The sequence below is a fragment of the Colletotrichum costaricense genome (assembly GCF_030867565.1).
Source record: "Colletotrichum costaricense strain IMI 309622 chromosome Unknown Scaffold_11.1, whole genome shotgun sequence".
Lineage (NCBI taxonomy): Eukaryota > Fungi > Ascomycota > Sordariomycetes > Glomerellales > Glomerellaceae > Colletotrichum > Colletotrichum costaricense.
In genome coordinates, this window is record NW_026848240.1 from 1,669,593 (window position 1) to 1,691,069 (window position 21,477).

Sequence of the window (21,477 nt, forward strand, 5' to 3'; positions counted from 1 at the left end):
ACTCGTGGATGAAGAAAGGGAACGAGCTTAAATCAAACTGTCAAAGGGCATCTGATTTCAAGTCGAATGTTCGCCAGGCGTGAACGAACGGCATCGAGATGTTCCAATGAATCTCCGACTGCAATGCTTTGGACCGACAGCGAATGCTGTTGTGTAAGTAACGGCACCGGACTAAAACTCATTGACCTTCTGATGCCAAGCAGGTATTCAGGCGCCGCCATACCATGTCGATCTAGTCACTTCGGCCTACTTTGCCAATTTTATGTTTACTAAACCTCGGGCCTTGAGTCTGACGCCTGAGGTCGCCCTTGAAGGCTCCGGTTCTGGTCTATTATCGGAATATCTCACAGCATCTCCGGGACGCACTGGTCCATGAGCAGAACATGAGTGGTTCGAGACGAACTTGTGCCGTGGACGGGCAACAAATGTGTTTTCACGACTTTTGTTGATTCAATGGTACCATGGTCATGAGTTTCGGGGTAGAATCTTGACCTGTTTCTCCACCAAGTTGACACGGGGTTCGGGCGCGCCCACGGAATATGTATGTCTCAAACATCAATCTTACCAAGCCAGGCACAAACGAGGAACACGGATCGATCACCGTGATCGACGCAGATCGCAAGACGGGCTGTGCCGTCTGGACTAATGACGGGAGCCCGTGGCCCCGGATGGCCAAGGCGCGGAACGCGTCTCGAAGTGTCTTCCTAGTCAAGGCTTACATTTCTCCCCTCTTCTCAGTATAGTGGAGTGGTCGTCGTTTCTCTTCCCCTTGCAGACTGCGCATCGTGTTTCCCTGACTTTTCTCTCATCTTTTTTTCTCCTCGTCGCTGACATCGTCCCCGCACTGACGGCAGCCGCGCAATCATGGTAGGTACCATGTCAAACCCCTGAAACGGAGGCACACACCTCTTGACGGGCTCGCCGGCATCTTCCTAGATGCAAGTGAATGTGTGGGCAAATAAGATTTTCCTGTCTCTTTTCCTGCCTCATGTTTTCTCCTTTTCCGCCCCCTCCCTGTGGAGATTTTTCTGCCTGACTGTTCGAATATCTGCTCTTGTCAATTCGGTTCCGTCATCCGACTTTGGCCTGTGGTGGCCTGGAGACCTGTCGACAGTGACTCTTTGACCTACCTTAGCTACGTTTGTTTGGCGCTTAGACGGCAGAGTCAGGTTCATCCACCACACTGGCAGATTTGAAGGGGAGGGCTTCCGAGAGGATCTGTTCGCCAGCCAGCCGCGCGCCGCCTGTGACTAAGGCGAGTTTGACGTGGACCGGCGGCGGTTGCGCTCGTATGTTTTGTTTTATTTGGGACACTGCAGATGTCGTTTCTCTGAATCTGTTCATCTGACGTTGACGTGCATCACCTTGGCGAGCCGCTAGGCGATGAAGGGGTAATTAGGTGAGATATCTGACCGCTTGCAGCACAGTTTCCGCACCCGAGAAAAGGTCAGACTGTTTCAGTGGCCATCAGATAGGTGGCTGAGTCAAGTTCATTGTGAAGTTCTGGCTGAGTTTCTGCAAGCTCTTTCAGTTATTTTGTTAACGGGCGCTTGTTATCCGTTTCACCAGCGAAGCAAGCATTCGTAGAGAGTATTCCTTCTCTGCCTCCTTGAAGTCAACCGGTGGTCCGGATGGAATAAGGAGTTTCCCCTGATTGAGCTGTTTGCAGACAGGAGGCAGCACGAGTTTGGGACGACACGCAGTCAAGAGGCTTGGCAGCCGATGGGCGAACAACGTGGATGCTGACTTCATGCCATTCTTCATTTATGGTGACCCTACCTGATCTTGACATAGTATCAGACATCTACTGCGCGCCAAATAGTCTCCTGACCCATCCCATTCTCGTCTCGAGGGCAGCCTTGGCGACGTCTGACCCTACAGCGAGACCCAACAGGTCGAACCCGTGGAATCCACCACTCCAGACATGCAGGTCCGCCTGCACACCGCTATCCCATAGCTTCGTAGCATAAGCCACGTTCTCATCTCTGAACGGCTCCGCAGTTCCAACGTCGATATATGCCGGTGGCAGTCCGGAGAGGTCCGTTGCCCTGCCCGGCGCGACATAGGGACTCACGTCCGCTTCCTCCAACCCTGCCTTCTCTCCCAACACGCAGCCCCATGCAGCGTTGTTGTCCAGCGCGTCAAAGCATTTGTCGTCCCTGAATTGCTTCTTGGATATGCCCGTGTCCCTGTCGTCGAGCATGGGATATACGAGCAGCTGCGCGCAAAGCTTCGGCCCGCTCGTGTCCCTCGCCCTCAATGCCGCTCCAGCCGCGAGACCGCCGCCCGCCGAGACGCCTGCAATCATGAGGCGCGCGGGGTCGATGCCCAGCTCCTGCACGTGCTCGCTCGTCCATAGAAGACCCGCGTAGCAGTCGTCCTGCGGCGCGGGCGCCGGGTGCTCTGGTGCCAGGCGGTATTCTATGCTGACGACGACGGCGTCAAAGTCCTTTGCCATGCGTGCGAACGGCTGGATTCCGAGAAAGGCATCGCCGAGAACCATGCCGCCGCCGTGATAGAATACGATGCCTGGGCGTTGGCCACTTGCCGTCTTTGGGTTCCGGGACTGCAAGATGACGATGGGGATCTCTCCGTCTGGCCCAGCAATTTTACGGTCCTCTACAAGTAGGTCTTCGTCGTTTCGTATCGCTGCTTGCATAGGTGCCATTGCGGTCGCTCGTAGTTGTCGCCCGTGGACTATGCCATCCCTATCTCGCGGGTAAGCCGTCATGCGATCCAGGGCCGGGACCAGTTGGGCGTCGTATGGTGGCCTGGGAAGTAGGTTTTCTGACGACATTTTGACTGATGTGTTTCAAATGTTCTGTCCAAAAATGAAAGTTGTCCGAGACGTGCTTGGCCACTGTGTGCGATTTCGTTGGTCGATATGGGTGCTACTGAACGAATCGTATTTTGAAGTTCTTGTTGATCTTGGAGTCAACGAGATGTGATCTTATCTCTGCCGAAAAGCGTATGGAATGCCGGGGTCAGATTCCTGCCGAGGCCCGCGACCTCGCGTTGAATCCTTTGTAGATACTAATGCGCTTCATCAGGGCAACAAACGCCGGCGTGCTATAGCCGGGCGCTAAGTCCGACTTTGTCTAGAGTGCCTAAGGAGAATGGTTACATCAACTGCACTATGCTTCGACAACGGGACACAGTAGAAGGGAAACTCGGCACAATGGGGCTACAAGTTCATCCGCAACGTTCAAGGGAATGGCAGTCTACGGCTACCCCGCACCAGTTCCCAGAGGCTTGTTGGGACCCTTGTGGGCGATCTAGTGACAGGGCCTACAGGTAGTACAACGCCAGTGGACTTGGTAGCCGAGCTAAAGAACAACAGAGACAAAGATAGCCTCGGGTGGCTTTTTATTCGTGTTTGGCATCAAGATATTGTCAGTAGCCAGTAGGTAGTCACTGATCTTCCCCGCTCGTGTTGGGGAGGGGCTCGCTTTCGGGGATCCGGACACGGAGTGTGATCTCTGTCTCAGCCCGAGGCCCCGTCTCCCAACGAGTGAATAATCCCGAGGCCCCGGGAAGAGTTTAAACACCGTCGTGTAGGCGACTTTATATCAAAATCCGGGGCACACAGTCGCCACGATGCAGTATCACTTGTAAATATCACAATTAGGATGCACGTATCATCGTTTAACAGAAGCCAACGGATTTCCATGCTGTGAGATTGACGAGATGATTTTGAGTTTAGTCTAGATTGCGACCTGGAAATGAACTAAGGCGATGTCCTTTGTGAAAGCTCTATCTTAAAGCACTGGTCGTAGAAGCCAACCTGCCAAGCTTCCAGAAACCTTCGTACTCATCCTGAAGCCAAGATGCGGGGACAGCGTTTGCAGCCATCTTCGTGTCACCTGTGTGAGTAAGCGACAGCAAGGAAGCACTAATGCTGCATTGCTCGGCAATTGTATTCCTTTAGGTGATGTGGCCTTGTAAGCCCCATCTGACGTGAGATTTCGTGCAAATGGAATATCCGATGCATTTTCAGCCCTGTGGCTGATAATATTAGAAGGAGCTGTAAAATGTTTCGTTGCCTGAGAAAAAAAATGCCCAGGAAGTGGAGTATCGTCCGGCCGGCAGTCCGGGGTTATAGAAACTCCCACGATTATTCTGGCTGCACAGAGTGGTACCGAGTGTTTCTGTACACCCAGGCTTGGCCAAAGTCCGCCTGGGCCACCTTAGTTCGGCCTGGTACTTGCGGTATCTCAAGTTCAGCTTCACGATTAGTCCGTAGATATGGGGCCGCACTGCTAGCAGTGACATCAGCCGCGCAAAATCGCCTCTTCGCTATCGTTCAATGCAAGGGGATGTACTTTCCGCTTTGCTGATTTTTGCCTTCATCGATTTCGTTCGCGACCGCGGCCCTTTAGGGAGAAGTTGGACCGAGTGTCCGAATAGAACCAATGTTCATGGTGAAGCGGAGAACATAAGACGATGACAAGTGAGCGCAAAGTAAGAAGCCGGGCCGAGAATGGCCAAAGTTCTGGCCCACTTGGGACTTCTGGGAAATTCAGACGCGGAAAGTCAATTTCTTGCACCTTGGTCTCGATGGCTCAGTTCCCCCTGAAGCGATACTAGGTAAGATTATGCGAATGTCTGTGAGTAGGTTTTGGAAGGCGGTTGGAGGCGAATCCGTTCGTTGAGTAAACTGGTAGTGGAACTTTTCAACGTTTGCTGTCAGGTACCGCAATGCCTCAGCCTCCCGAAGGCAGCACAGACGGGATAGACCAGAAGACCTAGGTCACGGTGGCGTTATGATCACACCTAATTGATTGATTGAAGATTGGAGGTTAAGCAAATTAGTTTTCTCTTCTGGAGAGGACTAACTAATGTTGGATTACCAAGACACCTTTTGTTTGGTGAAACGAACTAACCTTTGTTGAAAGGCAACTACGCGCGTTGGCCAATCGGCTTATACCACCGCTCATGGTTTCATTTGAGGCTCCAAGAGGTGTCTAGAGCTGGAATTGACATGCTTTGTCGACAAGAGCGATACTCAATCGATTCGAAATTACTTGGCAATCAGAAGTTGCTGCAGAGAATGCTTCTAGTAGAGTGCGCTCAGGTCTAGGTTTGGCGCACTCTCGTCAAAGAACAGCTGACGTCTGGCAAGCCTACCGGCTGTCAGTGCAGACCGGACGTTGCGATTTTGCAATGTCCGCCCCCCGAGACCGTGCCAATTCGAAATGAATAAACTTCCATCATGAGGCTATCACTCGGATCTTACACCCATTTTTGATCATCGCAATCTTGACTACCTTTTCATACGATCAGCCAGAACAGAGCTCTCTATCGAGAGGAGAGGTATTCGCCACTATCTAGCCATTGCAAGCTGCATTTGAAAGGATAAGGCTGGTCAACCGTCATACCTACATGCTGAGGCTTCTGTATGTCATCAAACTAATTATTACTTCTAGATACAGCTCATGCTATGCATCCCAATAATGACGGGCGCCGCATTGCTTCAACGCCACTACTGTAGAGAGGAACGCAATCAAAGGGGAACGCCAAACTGCGCTGCCCTATTGAGGTCCTATACTCGTCCAACGTCTATTGCGACATGATGTACGGATTTCCTATTTTGCAAGAGCTCGCGTGTGCTCACCGGTGATACCTCTTTTAGCTGTGAGATTCTGTCGGTGACCGAAACCCCAGCCCGTCAGCAATTCGGGAGTCCCAATCCTTTATACTGTTCTGAAGGATCGCGGCTGAATGAGATGGCATGCATCGCCCCAAGCACTTGAAGGACAAGGGCATCATCAAGCTTAAAATGCTCCCGTCAGCACTAATAGAGCATACTTTTGTATAAATAGCAGTCGATATAGGTGGGGTGATAGCAAGCATATGCTGTTCTTAATGTAGAAACGCATGCGGGGTGTCGAACACAGAGCCATTCGGCCAATAGGAAAGCGTGCCGCTTATTGCGTGCCTTTATTGCTCACATGTCACCCTCCACTACCCATTTGAGCCGCTTCAGACAAACATCGATCGAGGAGAGACTCATAATCTCAAATATGTGGGCTTTAGAACCCGGGGAACTCCTGGCTAAGGCGATATTAGATGACTAGTTGACGTCGGCCTTCCTGTAGGGCCACAGGGCTCAACTCCACTGTCAGTGATGATAGCGGCGTCAGGGCCCGATCTCGATACGGGCACCATCGCTTTGTACATGTAGACATATCGGGTTTAATGCCATGCAATGTCGAGGACTAAAGGCTTGTTACGCATCATGAAATGCTTAGAAATGACAATGGAGCCTCCATACTCACATACCGTGTTTTGCCATCTGAACCTAGATAAGCATCAACAAATATTCCCAAGTAAGAGAGTCGCGACGATCAATGGCTTCAAGTCGTGGTCAGTTGCCTGAAGCTCCCTGGCATCCTTCTTTCGGGACCCTCTGCCGACTCTCTGCCGCGAATGGTGGTTGCATGGAGCGACTATGCAGCTTCAAGCCTACGAGATGGTTTACGTTGAGGGTGGTCGGTATACTTTCCCTATGGAATCCGGGAATCCAAGAGACGAACCCCGTATCCGTATCCGCTGTGATTGGCGGCAGCAGTCCGGCTGACCGGCCACACATCAGGCACACACAATCCGAGCCTTGCGATCCTTCTACCAGCTTACTTTTTTCGGACGATGACTTCGACCCGCGATTCAGTTGTGGTGTGTTGCGGCTGGTACGTGGTTTGCAGCGTCGGTGAATCGGCCTTACGGTCCATGTACGCCTCACTCAAAATACTATGTGCCGGCTGCTTACCGGCTTCCTACCGGCCTTCCTCCCAGTCATTTTCCCACGCTGTGGATGTTTCATTGGGTGCCATATTTCCCCCATTCCGATTCAAGATGATAGCGCAAGGAGACCGGGTACGTCGGACGGTCATCTCATCTTCCACAGGCTGTCACGAAGCTGCCTCAGAACGTCAAACCCCTTTGACCGTCTGGGGCGTGATAGGTCGCATCCCATGGGAAGTGGCTCAATTGAGGGGGTATGCTCGTCGTCTTTTCAACCCACTGCCCAAAGTTCAAGATCGGACTATAAGAAAAATCATAGCGGGTGTAGTGGAAAAAAGGGATGGTGCATGTATCCGCGCGGGCGTGTGGCGGGCAGACCCTGTCGCTGAAACCCCTTCTCTAACTCTATCAACTTGCACACAGATCCGAGTGACGCACGCCACGAAGAGGATCTTGACACGGCTATGTTCTGTTTCCGGGATGACCAGACAGCAAGCCTCCTTGGAAGGACCGCACACCACCTTTCAGGGTAATCAAGTCGTCAATGTTCCCAGCCGACTTTTCCGACCGGGGCCTGGGTTGCACCAAATCCTTGCTCTGTTTAAGCCTCCGCCCCTCCCCTTCAACAGGCAGTTGTCAACCTCATATCTTGAGGTGGTGTAAGGTGACAAGTCTGTCTTTTACTCTCCATGTGCTAGCGTTCTTTTGATTCTTGATTCCTTTTCGAGATCGGCCATCAAGGCATCTGACATACTCTCCTACGATACCACATGCTGGCATGGCTTAAAACTCATTCTCATCGCATCTGAGAGAACCCTTGAGAGGCATACGAGGCCCTCAATCATCTCACGCACCAACATGTGGCTTCTTAAAGCCGCTACGATAGCGGCAGCTGCTGCAGCAGCAGGTCTTCCACTTGGGCCTCTGCACCCAGTTCAATTAGAAGAGAGGCAGCTTGCTGATGCAACTTCTTTCATCGCGGAGCTCCCAACTGGACAGCAACAAGCTGATCCAACATCGACAACAGCGGCCGTTGCAACAACTCCACCTCCTCCACCCCCTCCACCGCCGCCTCCCCCGCCAACCTCAACATCGACAACGTCGACTACTACGCCGCCGCCTCCACCTCCACCGCCAACGACGACGTCTACATCGATATCGACCCCGGCGCCAACAACTGTAATAATATCTTCGTCCGTGGCAACACCTCCCCCGCCGCCGCCACAAACGACATCAACGACATCGCAAGCTCCTTCTACTACGGTAGCACCCCCAGTATTTTCTCCGCCCCCAGCACCGACAACGACAAACCAAGTAAGGACAACGACATCGATGCCGATCGCTCTTCCGGCCAGCACGACTGGCGCTGCAGTACAGCAGCCTCCTCCGCAAGGAGCAGGGTCAGCCCAGCCTCCAACCGAGAGACTCGTTGATCCCGCTCAAGGCGCTTTCATCGGCGGCGACCCCACGACTAACATCGATGTACCGGTCACTTTCCTCTTCCTGCTGCTCTTCGCGGCTGGTGCGTACACGCACATCAGGATCTACCGCGCCAATGCCAAACGCGGTCACAAGTTCCTGCTATCTGATCTCATGTTCGATTTCTGCATGGTCAGAACTGTCACTTGTATTATGAGAATTGTCTGGGCTTTTGAGAAGGGCCGAGTTGTGATTCTCGTCGCACTAATCGTCCAGTTCGGAGGGTAGGTCTTTCGTCGGATATCCACACCCAAAGTACTGTTACTAACTTCGTTATAGAGCTGTCGTGGTGATGGTGGTCAATATCTTCTTTGCTCAAAGAATTGTTCGGTCAATCCATCCTCACTTTGGATGGCATCCCGCCTTCCGGGTCTTCATCCTTTTCTTCCTTTTCTCGGTCCCGGCCGTGGTTGTCTCGAACAGTACGTCAATTGGTGTCTCATTCTTCAAGATTGAGGACCAAGACCGTGTCGACACCGCACTCAATGTCCTCAAAGCTGGTGTCTCGTGGATCATGCTTCTCGCGGTCCTGCCACTCATCATCGTCATCATCGCAGCAGTGATTCCTGGACCTAGACCCGAGAGATTCGGGCAAGGTGATACTCACCAGAAAATTGCCGTCCTCTTCATTGGCGCCATCCTGCTAATTGGTGGTCACGCGGTGCGTCTTGCGGCGACTCTGATGGCCGAGCCACCCAATACACCAAACAAACTCTTCAGCAAAGAAGTGTTTTACACCACCGGTTTCATGTTGGAGATTTTTGTTGTGGTTTTCTATGCAGTTGTCCGCATCGATCTCTTGTTCCACGTCCCCAATGGATCGAAGGGCCCGGGAGACTACTCCAGGAAGCCGAAGCCTGGTGAAGAAGACTACGAGGCTGCACTCCTCACCAGAGAAGAAATCGAAGATGAGCTAGCCGGACTAGGCCACCCGTATGAAGTTGTCGACTCTTCCGGCCTGGGCAGAGATGGCTCTGGCCGCACCATTGTCGCCTTCAGCACAAGACGTATGAACGGCGAGAAGCCTGTCGTACTACCGCCCAGACCAGAAGCATACAGCCGTGTCAGATCGATCCGTGGGTCTGTCAGGTCCATGCGTGGCTCCATGAGGTCTGCTGGCGGTGGCATCTCTCGGATGATGTCAGTGCGCAGGTCTGCTGCCGCGCCGTATTTGAACGAGGTCGAAGTCGGTCAGCCCGAGTTCAGAGACAATCCTTTCCAAACACCACCAGTCAGTCATTACGGTGTAGCACAGCCGCTGTTCATTCAGTCGCGGTTCAGCAGATACACGGATCCAGAGGATGCGAGGACACCTTTGCGACCAGAAAGTCAGGCGACGTCTGGAGAGATCCCGCTGAGTCTTGATCGGGAAGGTCTCGGCCCTTACGAGGGACGGCCTCTTGCTCGACGGTCATCAGTACAAAAGTTTACAGCACAGGAGAGGGAGGGAAACCCCCTGAAGTAGAGGGCTTATGAGTATGAATCTAGACAGTACATGTAGTGGGAAACAGGAAAGGATACTAGCGGGATCAACTTGGTTGCTGGAATGACAGCATAATGGAGTTCCAATATATATTTGCCAATTATTGTATATAGTAATACAAGTTAGTGTATAAATCTTCATGTTGTTGTGCGCAAGGCAAATCTTTCCGTGAATCCCTACCGGATGGACGGAAATGTTTAGAGTTACTGAATCCTATGATGTGTTTTAAATGTCTCTACTGTTGATCTTGCCCCATCTTTGCCACATAGCCTACGTGTTGTACACTGGAGATGCAACGGCCAGTACCACACGTAAGAGTAGATTGGTGAGAGAGAACATTGAGCGAGCGCTCTACAGAACCGATTGAACGAAATTTGTCTCTCTGAAGTTCAAGGTATATTAATTTCGAGAGAGATTCTCCAATTTTCATATGACGACCGCTTAGCATGTTCGTGACGGACCCTGCCGCAATACATCACCGCGCCCATGTCCAAACTCCTGCTTGATCGTACACATTCCTATCCTTGCTTTAATGCTTCCTAAGGCCGAGCAATCCCATTAGTCCACCTAAGAGTCCTCCTCCACCACCTGGTCCCGCCGCCGGAGCTTCTGCTGGAGCCTCCGGGGCAGCAGCAGGAGGGGGTAGGGGATTTTCGATAGCAGTCGCTAGCCCAACGGCAGTCCCATCCGGCATAACGGCTTGGCAAACAGTCGTGGCACCGGGAGGGGCGGCCGGTGGACCTGGAGGGGGTGCGGCGGGAAGAGGCGCGACAGAAGTGCCACCAAAGACGCCAATGCCTTGGTCCAGAACGGTGCTGAGAGCCGTTGCGCTCTTTTGCGCATCACCATTGAGTTCGGGAGGGACCTTGCTGACGAGAGCTTGGGCAAGGGCGACACTAGCAGACTTTTGATCCTGAAGAGCAACAGCCACCAGCGGTGTTGCGCCCAGAGAGTCAACCAGAGACTTCTTCGCTACAACGTCGTTGATGGTGACCTTGACGTTGTTTGTGAGAGCGTCCGTGGCAGCCTTGAGGTTGAGCGCATCCTTTTTGTTGAGGACTTCGGATCCCTGGACCTGAGTGGTGGCGTCTTCGATGGAACTCTTCACGTTGCCGACGGCGTTCAAAAGCTGGATTCCGCCACCGAGGGTGACCGTGTTCGTGGCCTTCACGGAGTTATCAAGACTTTGAAGTGCTGAGTTGATAGTGTTTAGAGCAGCTTGAATCGTTGCCAGGTCGCGCCTGTACTTGGCATGTTGTATAGAGACAGGAGCGGCGAGAACTGTAACCGCAGCAAAGGTAAAGGACAACATAGAACGTAGTAACATCGTGAGCCTGCCGGAAGCCTGTCTCCTTAGACGAAAAGGATTGAAGTTCTGCTTCCTTTTAGATTAAAGAGAGTGTGGTGGGGAGAAGACAAACGAGGAGGAACTTCAGATCGTTCCAGCTCGGTGGGTTTGGATTATGAGTTGACGGATAGTAGGTGGGCAAGGAGTCTGTGAATGAAGTTTGGACACGACTACGACGTCCATATAACGCGAGTGAGAGGGAGGTGATGGCAGGGCCAGGCCCATCCTAAAGCGACTTGGCTGCCGCAGGTCCCGATGTCACCAATAAGCCTAGCCTGAAATTTGGGATTGCCGGCTCTTTCATGAGGCAAAGTTGAGACGGTCTTGACTTTCGGTGTGGGAGCAGTGACACCCGTGATGTGAGTGGAGGGTTATTTCCTGCAGGCTGTCTCCTATCAACAGTCTGGGGCCAAGGTTGTAGGAGGTTGTGCAAGATGAAGCCATGGGTACGGCGTTGTGATGGCCGGCGAGCTGCGCGATTTGGTAATGCGAGCCACATGCATTTCATATCGGTTCCCTAAAGAAGCAACTTAGTTCGAGTTCTAGTTTCAGGTACCGAAAGTCCAGACGATTCAGACCACTTGAGTTGGATATGCTGGATATGTTATCTTCTTACTCCCACCGGCTCGGTTTTCAAGACGACATTGCATCCATACCGCCGACTCAATAATGCAACGGTCACTAGGTGCTTGGCTGCAGCCCTTGACGACCTGACATTCTACCTAATGTTCCTACGTCCATGCATTCTCCGTCATGTTGGATTCCCTTGGTAATATCGAGGTATAGAACAGTTAGACCACGAATGTGACGTGAGGGGATATCGCCGAGTCAGGCATTATCAGCTCGGACTCCCCCATATCATGTCATCGAATGAGTTTCCCGATTCAATGTTGATACAACCTTGACTCTACCCAGACCGTCTCAACTCTTTCTCGTTTTCGTTTCACAACTCGCACAGGCTTTGTTTCCTTTAGCAGGGCATTTATATGGTCTAATTCCGATCCGTGAAATGATCAACCCATGGCAGGGAAGGGGGGAAGCAGGGCTTAGTTGACAGCGGTCCCCTAGACTAAAGTCAAAGTCTCCAACCTGTCATCGTCCAACCCAGAAAACGGCTTTGGGATTTCGTCATCCTCGAAGTTCAGGATACGAGCAGTTCCGACCACTTCGAACTCCTCGCCTCGTGGTCGGAGAATCAGCTCTTCCATTAACCCGGCCCCGAACACCGGCACGTCACCGGTTTGGACTGGGCCGTCGCACACTGCCAGCATGCCCTGGCCAACCAGGCAAAGGCTCAGGCCCTGACAAGCCAGCAGGACTCTAGACGTGGTGTCAATGTCTGTCATATTCTCGTTCATCATTGACCAGCCAATGGACTGTGCATTGGGTCTCTCGCAGCCTCCATGCGCGCTCACGCATCGTCCACGCCGAGAAGCGGATTTGACTAGTTTTTTTGTCGACCGTTGTCCTTCGGCAGTGAAACCCATCATGAGCCCCTTGTAGAAGTTTGCCCACCAAGTCTGTGTGATATCCGCCTTGGGTTTGAATTCATCGTCGCTTGTCTTTTCGGTTGCTAGACTCGCGATGAGAGCAAGTAAGGCTTCGGCACCACGTCTTCGAGACGGAAAGAATTCTAGGCTCTCAGCAAAGAGAAACCATTGAGCTACTGCGGGTAAAACTAGATCTTTGATATCTTCGCCATAATTCACCGTCGTTGAAAGGTATCGTGCGTTTGGTACATGGGATCCGCTAATCATTGTCACAGGCGGCAGGCGTCGAGCCCTGATTAATAATTGTCCGGTGTTGCGTCCGCTTTGTAAGAGGCCAATTGCCGAAACCTCTTCAGCGATGATCGGTGGAGGATTCGAAAGCAGGTCCCACTGATCTTTAAAACCTCCAGGGCTGAATTGGCTGAAGTCTGGAACCCATGATGGCAGTCCGTCTACTTTGTCTTCGCTAGACCCCATATGCAAAACCCAAAATGAACCCGAATGAAGGCAGAGAGCCAATGCGAGGTCCTCATATACTCTAGTGACGGGTTTCGTGTAATCCGGATTCGGCACGCTGATACCGAGCCTTCCGAGAAGGTTATAGAGTGAAAAGCTCTGGTCGCGTTTGTCCATTGCATTTCTCCTTCTGATCGTCTTTATCAACCGGGTTGCGAGATATGCAGAGGTCAGCTTTGGGATATTCGAGTTTTCCTGCTTCTCTCCGAGTAAGACTGAGCGATAATTCATTTTCATCCCGAAGCTGTCTGCGAGATTGACTAAATCAAACTCGTTTGTTCGGTGGCCAAACTTGCGACCCGCGAGAGTAATCCAGTGCTTTAGACACGCATTCAGAGATTCCCAAGAAAGGGAAGATTTTCCTAGCGTGACAACCACATGCTCAGATAAGCATAGTTCTTGCAGCGTCCATGTCCTTGTAAACCAAGGGACCTTGATCAGAAGCTCGATGGCTTTTAAGACGTTTCTGCTTGGAACTGCGTTCGTATAAGTCTCAGCTCCAAGAACAAGCACGGCAATTGCGGCCTTCACGGCTGGTTCCGCAAGGTCGTGCGTAAGAAGTATAACTCACGTCGCGGTGTCGAGCGCTTTGCCTCCGACGAAGCTCTCAGCAAGAGTCCCACCCATCTACATCGTCGAAACAATGAGAGCAGTAAGTTACCGGGTGACTCATCTGTACCAATCCAAACAACTGTGCGCGCGGCGAATCTGTACACATCTCCCATCAAAGCCACCTGGACGTTTTTCTCCGGAATACTGGACTGGTCGATACAGATTGCATCAATCCAGAGCAAACGTTCTCGATCGGAATACCGCAAATGACGCAAAGCCTCTAAACAGTTCTTCGTGACGTCAACACGGCAACCGTTGCACCGTATCGGGTGCTCGCCACGTCTCCCGCCCCAGACGTACGAGAGCGCTTCGTATGGTGTTGTCTCCTGCGATGAGCTTCCTAGTCGTACCTCTCTCAAAGCGCATTGAATTAGGTCGTCCAACTCGATTGATGGACTCAAAATGACAATGCGGATTGATCTCTCGCAGTTAAGCGGCGCATACTGCAAGAACGGAAGACTATCGGCGGCGACATTCGCTGAAAGTGACATGATGAGCCAATATGAAATGACAAAGTTCCAACCTCAATATATGGCTACTTGAGATGCGGGATCACTACAAAATTAGTCAAGAGATGCTAAAGATTGGAAATGAGGTGAACAGGAAGCCAGACGGGGGAGCTTACATGTGGACAGATACTAAGTGTCTCGTGTCGGTACGAGTATCAGGAGCCCAGAAACTCATCTTAGACAGCTGTAGGCGAGATTTGCAATCTTCCAAAGAAAACCAGTTTGTACAGGCAAGCCTGTGGCTGAGTACTCAACTGTCTGCCTTGCCACGTCTGACATGCATTCTGTCGCATGATCAGAAGCGAATGGCTGCTTGTGACGAAAACACACTACTGCAAGCTGCCGCCACATTCACGAAATGACCAAAAGTAAGCCAATGAAGTTCAAGCAAAAGGGGAAAGATCTCTGTTTTCTGCCGCGGCGATGATTGACAGTGGCCCAGTCCCCGTATCTATGCAGAGTAAGCAGCTGGCGGCATCAATCTCAGGTCGCCATCATAGGCGCGTAAGGCAGCCTGATCTCGAATGAATCGGAAAGACTGCAAAGAGATTGCTGAAAAAGGGCATTTTCTACCAGCAAATTCTTGCTCTTTTCATTTTTCCAAACGCAAGAACTGACAACACATAAATTTGCTTGAGTAACTTTAGAGGATATCATGGCAGAACTCAAGCCTCCAGGCGGCGAGCCGCTTCTGAGCACCGGACAGACAACCAACAAGCTCGGAACAGCAGTTGAGAAACGAGAGTCAGAATCCAGCTCAGAGAACGTTCCAAAGTCTGACCCCTCCGCCCAACAAGACACCGACGATGACTCTGATAGGGACTCCAATTCCGGCGAAGACGATGAGCCCAGCAAGAAAGCCGTCCAAAATCTTTATGAAGGCAAGAAGGAATGCAACTGCTGCATCAACTGGGTTGAAGAAGAACCAGAGAACAAGAAGGAGGCTGCGACCGGCACAGTCATCACAGTTCGCCGCAACCGAGACCATGAAAAGGAAAAGTCGCTTTCATTGCATTCCATCTTGGTGCACAGCGAGCAATTGAAGGATACTTTGCGAGACGTCCTCCGCGGCACTGGTTCCGCCATCACTTCTAGGGATTTCGTTCTTGAGCGGCCTTTTGAGAACGTCTTTCACCAATGGGCGGCGATGACAGAAATGTTTAAGAAGTCAGAAGACAAGGATGATTTGCAGCATTTCAAGTTGCTTTACGAAGTCTTGTCCACAGAACTAGGCGACTTCTTCGACGAGGTGAACGACCTCCTGTCTAATAGCTTGATCACATATCCCCTTCTCTGGACAATCTTTCCTCGTGGCGAGATCTGTCTCGCCGTAGACGATTTGGGACAGGCTGTTGCTGTGAGAGCTCTCAATGGTGCATACTCGAAAGAGGGTTACCGGCTCAAATGTGACTTCATCGACACGGATGGCAAGACTTTTGGACTTGCAGGCACATGCTTGGAAATACCTGGCTTCAAGGACGCAGCATCAATCGCGAGCTTACCTGTCAGCCCTCTCAAGTACAACCCAGAGGCAGAGGGGATCAAGGAAATTCTGGTTCGTCGAGGAAGGCGCTTTGCAGAGCTCTCTGGCTTCCATCACAAGAAGTGCAACGGTCAAGAGTGGCACATTGGGCGCAAAGACGCTTGGCTGCCAAGAAAGGTATGCTAGTCGCCCGCCCTGATCTCTTTTCCCACCTTACTCGTTGCTAAGACATTCGGCAGTCAACCGGGCGTATTATCATTGACCCCGAGACATTCGACGATAACAACCCTGCTAAGGCCGTGTTTCTGAGACCCTTGAGTTCAGACCAAAATGACGTGACTTCATTTGCAAGATCTTTCAAACTAGTCAGGGATAGCGAGTTTTTGTTGTGCGGAAGTACAGTTCGGGGGTACTCCTTGAAATCAAAGGCTTGGGGTGAGTATCGCTTGCCAACTTTGCAAAAGGAGTTTTGAATTGACAAGACTTTGTAGCCAAGTTCACTGTCGATGATGTCGGCGAAATTGAATGGAACGACACCTGCGCATCGAACCTCATCCTCCCCAATGGGTACAAAGATCTCTTGCTATCTCTGGTTGAGGAGCAGATGCTCGCTGAAGATGGCTTTGATGATTTCATCGAGCAGAAGGGTACGACAAGTATTCATATGGGTGAAGAATGAAGGACGTAGGCTAATTATGACCAGGCCAGGGCTTGGTTCTCCTCCTCAGTGGCGACACAGGTGTTGGCAAGACACTGACAGCCGAAGTCGGTAGGTTTCCTGAACCCCCATGTTGTTTGGCATAACGCGATTCAGCTGACAGTCTCTCCAGTGGCCGAAAAGATGCGCGCTCCTCTATACGCAGTCAGCGCTGGCCAACTGGGATTCGATGCCGAAGAGCTTGAGGCAAGGCTGAAGCTAGTGTTAGACATCGCGTCTAAGTGGGACGCTGTACTGCTACTCGACGAGGGCGATGTCTTTCTTGAGAAGCGGACGACATCTGATCTTCACCGCAATAGATTGGTCTCCAGTAAGTTGCTCTGGAACCACTAGTGGACTCTACAAAGACCGCACTTTGAGAGCTAACATTGTCCAAGTCTTCCTTCAACTTCTAGAATACTACGCAGGCACTCTGATCATTACCACAAATCGCGCTGCAGTTATTGACGAGGCAATCAAGTCGCGCATTCACATCAACATCAGGCTTCCCGGGCTGACTATCGAGGCCCGCAAGAGCCTTTGGGAGAATCTGCTGAAGGAGAACAAGATTAAGCACGGTCTTATCGAAGCTGACTTCCAGTCATTGGCAGAGGTTGATGTCAATGGAAGGGAGATTAAGAATGCTCTCAAGTCAGGCATACTCATGGCACGTAAAGCAAAGGAGCCTGTATCGATGACTCAACTACGGGTTGTTTTAGATATTCTCACAGCATCGAAGACCACTTAGATGTACACATAGACACCGTTAGTCTCAGTCATAATGTTGTTCACAATTCATGCAGTTATGCTATGCAGTTGCAGACAAGATCGTATCCTGAGTGTAATGACTTCATATCAATTATATCTATAGAGCCTCAAGTACCCCTTAATCTTTATCTATGCACGATGTCAACAGCATGGTGCAGCAGTTTCATGCTACAAGACAAGCGCAGTGACCACTTGGACATGTAGAATACTGGCTCACGTTTTTTCGTCCCGATGAATCTTAGTCCATGATACTCTGAGTGATGTCATAATCTTGTGGAAGCTCATTGGGACTTGTGCTACATTCCATGAGGTAGCCGCAAACATTCGTATACCTAAGCTCTGCATCCTCTTCATGCATACTACGTGGGAACGCCAAGTGATGGACGATTCCCCTAAGTAGAACCCAAGCACTAACGTGATGCCTTCCGTAGCCCCTTTTTCTCAAATCCCCCAATATCTATTAGTTGATCAGTCTGTGCCATCTCCATCTTCGAGCTGCAACATTGCCCTATCTGAATCTCTCAGGCCGATATCTCTTCAACGCACCTGATGGCTCTCGCATTGCCATCTAGACCTTTCTCTACGAGATTGTAAGCGCTTGTACCCTTGTGATCAACTTTCGTCTTTCGGCATAACCCGACCGTCGCTCAACTTAACTCTTTCGGCAGCGGACTTTGTCCCGCAATCCTGGTTCAGTAATCTCAGTCTTCAAATCAGCATTTATCGTCACCCGCAGTATCGTCGAAAGGTTAGAGGTAAAAGAGGCTCCAAACGTAGGAAGACCAGAGTCCCGTCACTGCCGTAATTGCTGTCGCACCAATGGTAAGTCCATCTGGTAGCCAGAGCTTTTTGGGCTCGTAGATGTAGAAATCATTCTATAGACAGAAGTCACTAGAACTTCTGTAGGGCTGCTGGGATTGGAAGAATCTTATTCGTTGCATGTCCAGTTAGCACCGCAGTAAAGCAACGATGGCAATAGTGAAGAGTAGTCATGACCGAAGAGAAGGTATGCTGGCCATGGAAATGGTGGCGTTCTGAAACAACTCTGGCAGGACTTTCAGAAGTGAACCATGGTTAAAGGTTTCTTTGGTAGGCCCATAGATTGCAATGAACTAATCGTAGGTGGCGTTCTTCACCGTTCCTGTGATTGCTTCAGTAGAAGATGCTTTGTTCTTAGACTCGTGGAGCTCATGTGTCTCGGTGAGTATCGCAGACCCGACCATCAAGAATGGCGCACGCCAGTGGGGATTTTGAGTACGGCTGGTTGAAGACTCATCGTTCGCGAGAGCAGTGCTCCTGTTTCTAGTTATGGTATACGAGAACTTAATTGAGAATCTCAGTTTGCGAGAGGCACCTTTTAGCACAACTGGATTCTTGAGGCTCTGTTGAAATATAAGTGAGAGTTGCTTGGGAGATATATCGGGAGTGTCAGTTGGAAGTTGAAACATCTCTTGGCCATCAATCTGCGAGTCCTGGACACCTTACCTTTTTCTTCGATCAAATAACTTCTTCACACTCCGAAGAAGTAAATTGGGAACTTCTCTCTGCAGGAGAAACTGTCATACTTGGCACCCACAAAGCCACTACTCCCTAGCCTGTTTCAACAATATAGAACAGGCTGAATGCAAGTGAGACTGGACTTGCTATTGACGAATCACCTGTCGACAACACCACACTGTCCGGCAGCCTACTTGAACATATTGCTTCAGCTACCATACACACGATATCAGTCAGGTACTCGTGGTCACACCATTACGACATTTGGTATGGACCATCTGGAGTTTGGACGCATGATCTGGCGGGTTCTGGCTGACACAGTCAGCCCGGGTTGCTGCTTGTGACCTCTTCACGTGCATTTCATGGTAGTAGCATTTCATTAGATGTAGTTGCATGTAGGCTATTGACATCTTGGAGTCGATAAATGGAGATCGATCCATGTGGGCTATCCCACGGATCGGCCACTGGCACATTACATTCGATAAACAACTAGAAATAAGCTGCTGTCCGGGCTAGACCAAAATTTTCTTCTAGGTGAGATCATAAAGGGGATGGCCCATTGACCACGTTGTCGTGAATACTAAAGTAGCTATGAGGACAAAAACTTCGAATCATAAAGCCCGCTGCGTTTGCGTAGCTCGACGGAACATGCTGCGACGGCCATCTGGTTTGCGACAGTGTTGAAAAGTCTTGCGGATCAAGAGCATCGAATGATGCGTACTCTACCATTCTGGCATCTACTTGCCGGCTTCACGACGATCCGGTATGTGGGCGCGCGACTCCTAGTCGAAAGTCTGTTGATCAATATCAACAGGCTTTTAAGCTTAGATGGCGAGATGAAGTGACCGGCCGACCATACTGGAAATTGCATCGCCCGAGCGCTAACCGTCCCCTACAAGTCCGCAGGGCCCAGTATTACGAGCACGATATCCGGTGGGATTGACTCGGGGTAGGCATTTAAGGTTGCCTCACCTGTAGATTAAACGGAGCCCACTCTCTGCCGCGCCCCTTTCAAGCGCTGCACAATCGGGAAAGGCCAAGCTTTCGAGCTTGACGGGGTCATTTGCCCACCACCGTCTCAAGTTCATGAAAAGCTGTCTATCTCCCCGTGGAAGGACACTCCGGACGACGTCAAGCAATGCTAGCGGAATCGAGTAGATGAAGCCAGTGCAACGCGTAAAGAGAACCGGCAGGAACCTCATTCAGGGGCGAGAGCCTTATGGTTATTAATCCTCCGTTCCCTTTCCTTCAATGGTGCAACGCGGCCACCAGCAGAAGGGGGATCGCTCGTAGTTCAAACTGCTGATCCCCGGGCTGGCTAATGCGCGCTTGCGTTGTGCAGCGGGTGGCGCTGTTCGAGAATGCGCAAACGAACACGATCGACAAACGGCAGAAAGGATGAATCATCCTTCTTGATCATCAACAATTGAAGCTCAACCGTAAGGTGTCAACGAAAAGGAAGCAGACATCGGAAGGTTTGACAAAAGCAGAGCAGAGTTCTGGGGGTGAGTTCGTTCGTTCGAACTAAATTGAACGGGGGAGCCAATGGTCTGTGGAATTTCGGTTGATTAAAGGTTGGTTTGAGCTTTCGCCCCAGCTTCGAGAGGAGCTCTCTTCTTCAGTCTTTTGTGCATTCGCGCATCAATTTGTCAAATTAACTTGGCTTTTGCAGGTTGGTCTTCTTGGCTGGAAGAGTTCAACCTTTTCATCACTCTCCCTGGGTAGGAACTTAGGTTTCCCGAACTGGCTTTTGCGCCCTCAAGTCAAACCAGCACACCCTGGAAACGTGACTCGCTGACGATCGAAATGCGGAGGATTTTCTTTCACCGTGCCAGTCTGAAAGACTTCAAATGGACTTGAAGGAGCAGGCTTGCGAGATTGATTGGCGGATCTTGAGGGTAAAAGGGGCCGTTTGACGTGCAATCCTCCGTCACCAAGAAAAGCTCAACCCGGGACGGCCGATCTAATCTTTCAGGCACTGGCGGCCACGGCGTGGGCGGGGACGAAAGACATTCTGAAACGGTGCGGTTCTCACCTTTGGCGAAGGAACCATGTCGATGTTGAATGTTGACTAAACATCACCCCTGGTCACGTCGAAGACACAAGCCTCTAGCAGACTGATGAGAGGAGAACTGAGCCTCCTTCCAGCCTCAATCGGGGAGGAGGACAATGGGAGACTAAAAGGAATCGAGGAAATGGTCCCGGCCGGGCCGCCCACATCGGCTTCGAAGCCGCTGGAGACTTTGAGTGGAAGCTGGCGAATCGGGGGCCGGAAAGACGGCAGACAGCGGGACATCTTGGCGGGAGAGACGGGGACCGGGCCCCCCTAGAACCCTGAACCCTTGGCTGAGGAATGCGAGAAATGGTAGGGTAGCAAAGCTGGATGGCACGCAAGTGGCTTGAGGTTGTAGGGAGAGCAAGGGCAAGGGCGGAGGGTTTGTCGCACGAAGTCGTTTTCGGACCTCTTGGCAGACAACTCTGAAACTGAGAAACATCGGCGCCAGTGTTCCATTACTCGCCTCTTCTTGCCTCGTGCTGCCTCCTCGGTTGCACTTGTCCGCATTGTTCGTCTCTTGGCGACAGGCAAGGTTTGGAAAGGTTGCGGGCTGCTCCTCCAGTCTCCTCCGCCAAGTAACCTCAACCCACACGGAGAGGAGCAGAGGAAAGGCAAACAATCCCAACTTCTCTCTGCCAGACTGCCACACTGCCCCCCAAAACCAGGGATGGCACAGTGAATGGGTGGTGTGGGTGTTCGCAGCAACAGCGCTTCCTGACGCAATGACATGGACAAGACAGCGGCTGCACGGGCTCTAGACAGGCCCAGAGGAGCTGGCAACGTTGCAAGGGTGGA

General features: G+C 51.3%; 5 protein-coding genes across 5 annotated transcripts; 2 read left to right on the plus strand and 3 right to left on the minus strand.

The window, feature by feature from the left end:
- Positions 1 to 1,804: 1,804 nt before the first annotated feature.
- On the minus strand, positions 1,805 to 2,797 carry CCOS01_10899 (uncharacterized protein; the record flags this gene model as incomplete). The annotated part of the gene is made up of 1 exon (XM_060459052.1): positions 1,805 to 2,797. The coding sequence occupies one exon, from the start codon at positions 2,795 to 2,797 to the stop codon at positions 1,805 to 1,807; it is 993 nt and encodes a 330-aa protein (XP_060310854.1).
- A 4,805-nt stretch (positions 2,798 to 7,602) lies between these two features.
- CCOS01_10900 (uncharacterized protein) lies at positions 7,603 to 9,688 on the plus strand (the record flags this gene model as incomplete). Its single annotated transcript, XM_060459053.1, has 2 exons — positions 7,603 to 8,447; positions 8,503 to 9,688. The coding sequence occupies 2 exons, from the start codon at positions 7,603 to 7,605 to the stop codon at positions 9,686 to 9,688; spliced, it is 2,031 nt and encodes a 676-aa protein (XP_060310855.1).
- A 547-nt stretch (positions 9,689 to 10,235) lies between these two features.
- On the minus strand, positions 10,236 to 11,033 carry CCOS01_10901 (uncharacterized protein; the record flags this gene model as incomplete). Its single annotated transcript, XM_060459054.1, has 1 exon — positions 10,236 to 11,033. The coding sequence occupies one exon, from the start codon at positions 11,031 to 11,033 to the stop codon at positions 10,236 to 10,238; it is 798 nt and encodes a 265-aa protein (XP_060310856.1).
- Positions 11,034 to 12,118: 1,085 nt separating this feature from the next.
- On the minus strand, positions 12,119 to 14,038 carry CCOS01_10902 (uncharacterized protein; the record flags this gene model as incomplete). The annotated part of the gene is made up of 2 exons (XM_060459055.1): positions 12,119 to 13,593; positions 14,023 to 14,038. The coding sequence occupies 2 exons, from the start codon at positions 14,036 to 14,038 to the stop codon at positions 12,119 to 12,121; spliced, it is 1,491 nt and encodes a 496-aa protein (XP_060310857.1).
- Positions 14,039 to 14,836: 798 nt separating this feature from the next.
- On the plus strand, positions 14,837 to 17,109 carry CCOS01_10903 (uncharacterized protein; the record flags this gene model as incomplete). The annotated part of the gene is made up of 6 exons (XM_060459056.1): positions 14,837 to 15,841; positions 15,904 to 16,099; positions 16,156 to 16,311; positions 16,368 to 16,433; positions 16,495 to 16,692; positions 16,760 to 17,109. 6 exons carry the CDS (start codon positions 14,837 to 14,839, stop codon positions 17,107 to 17,109), a joined length of 1,971 nt encoding a protein of 656 aa, XP_060310858.1.
- Between the last annotated feature and the right edge of the window lie 4,368 nt (positions 17,110 to 21,477).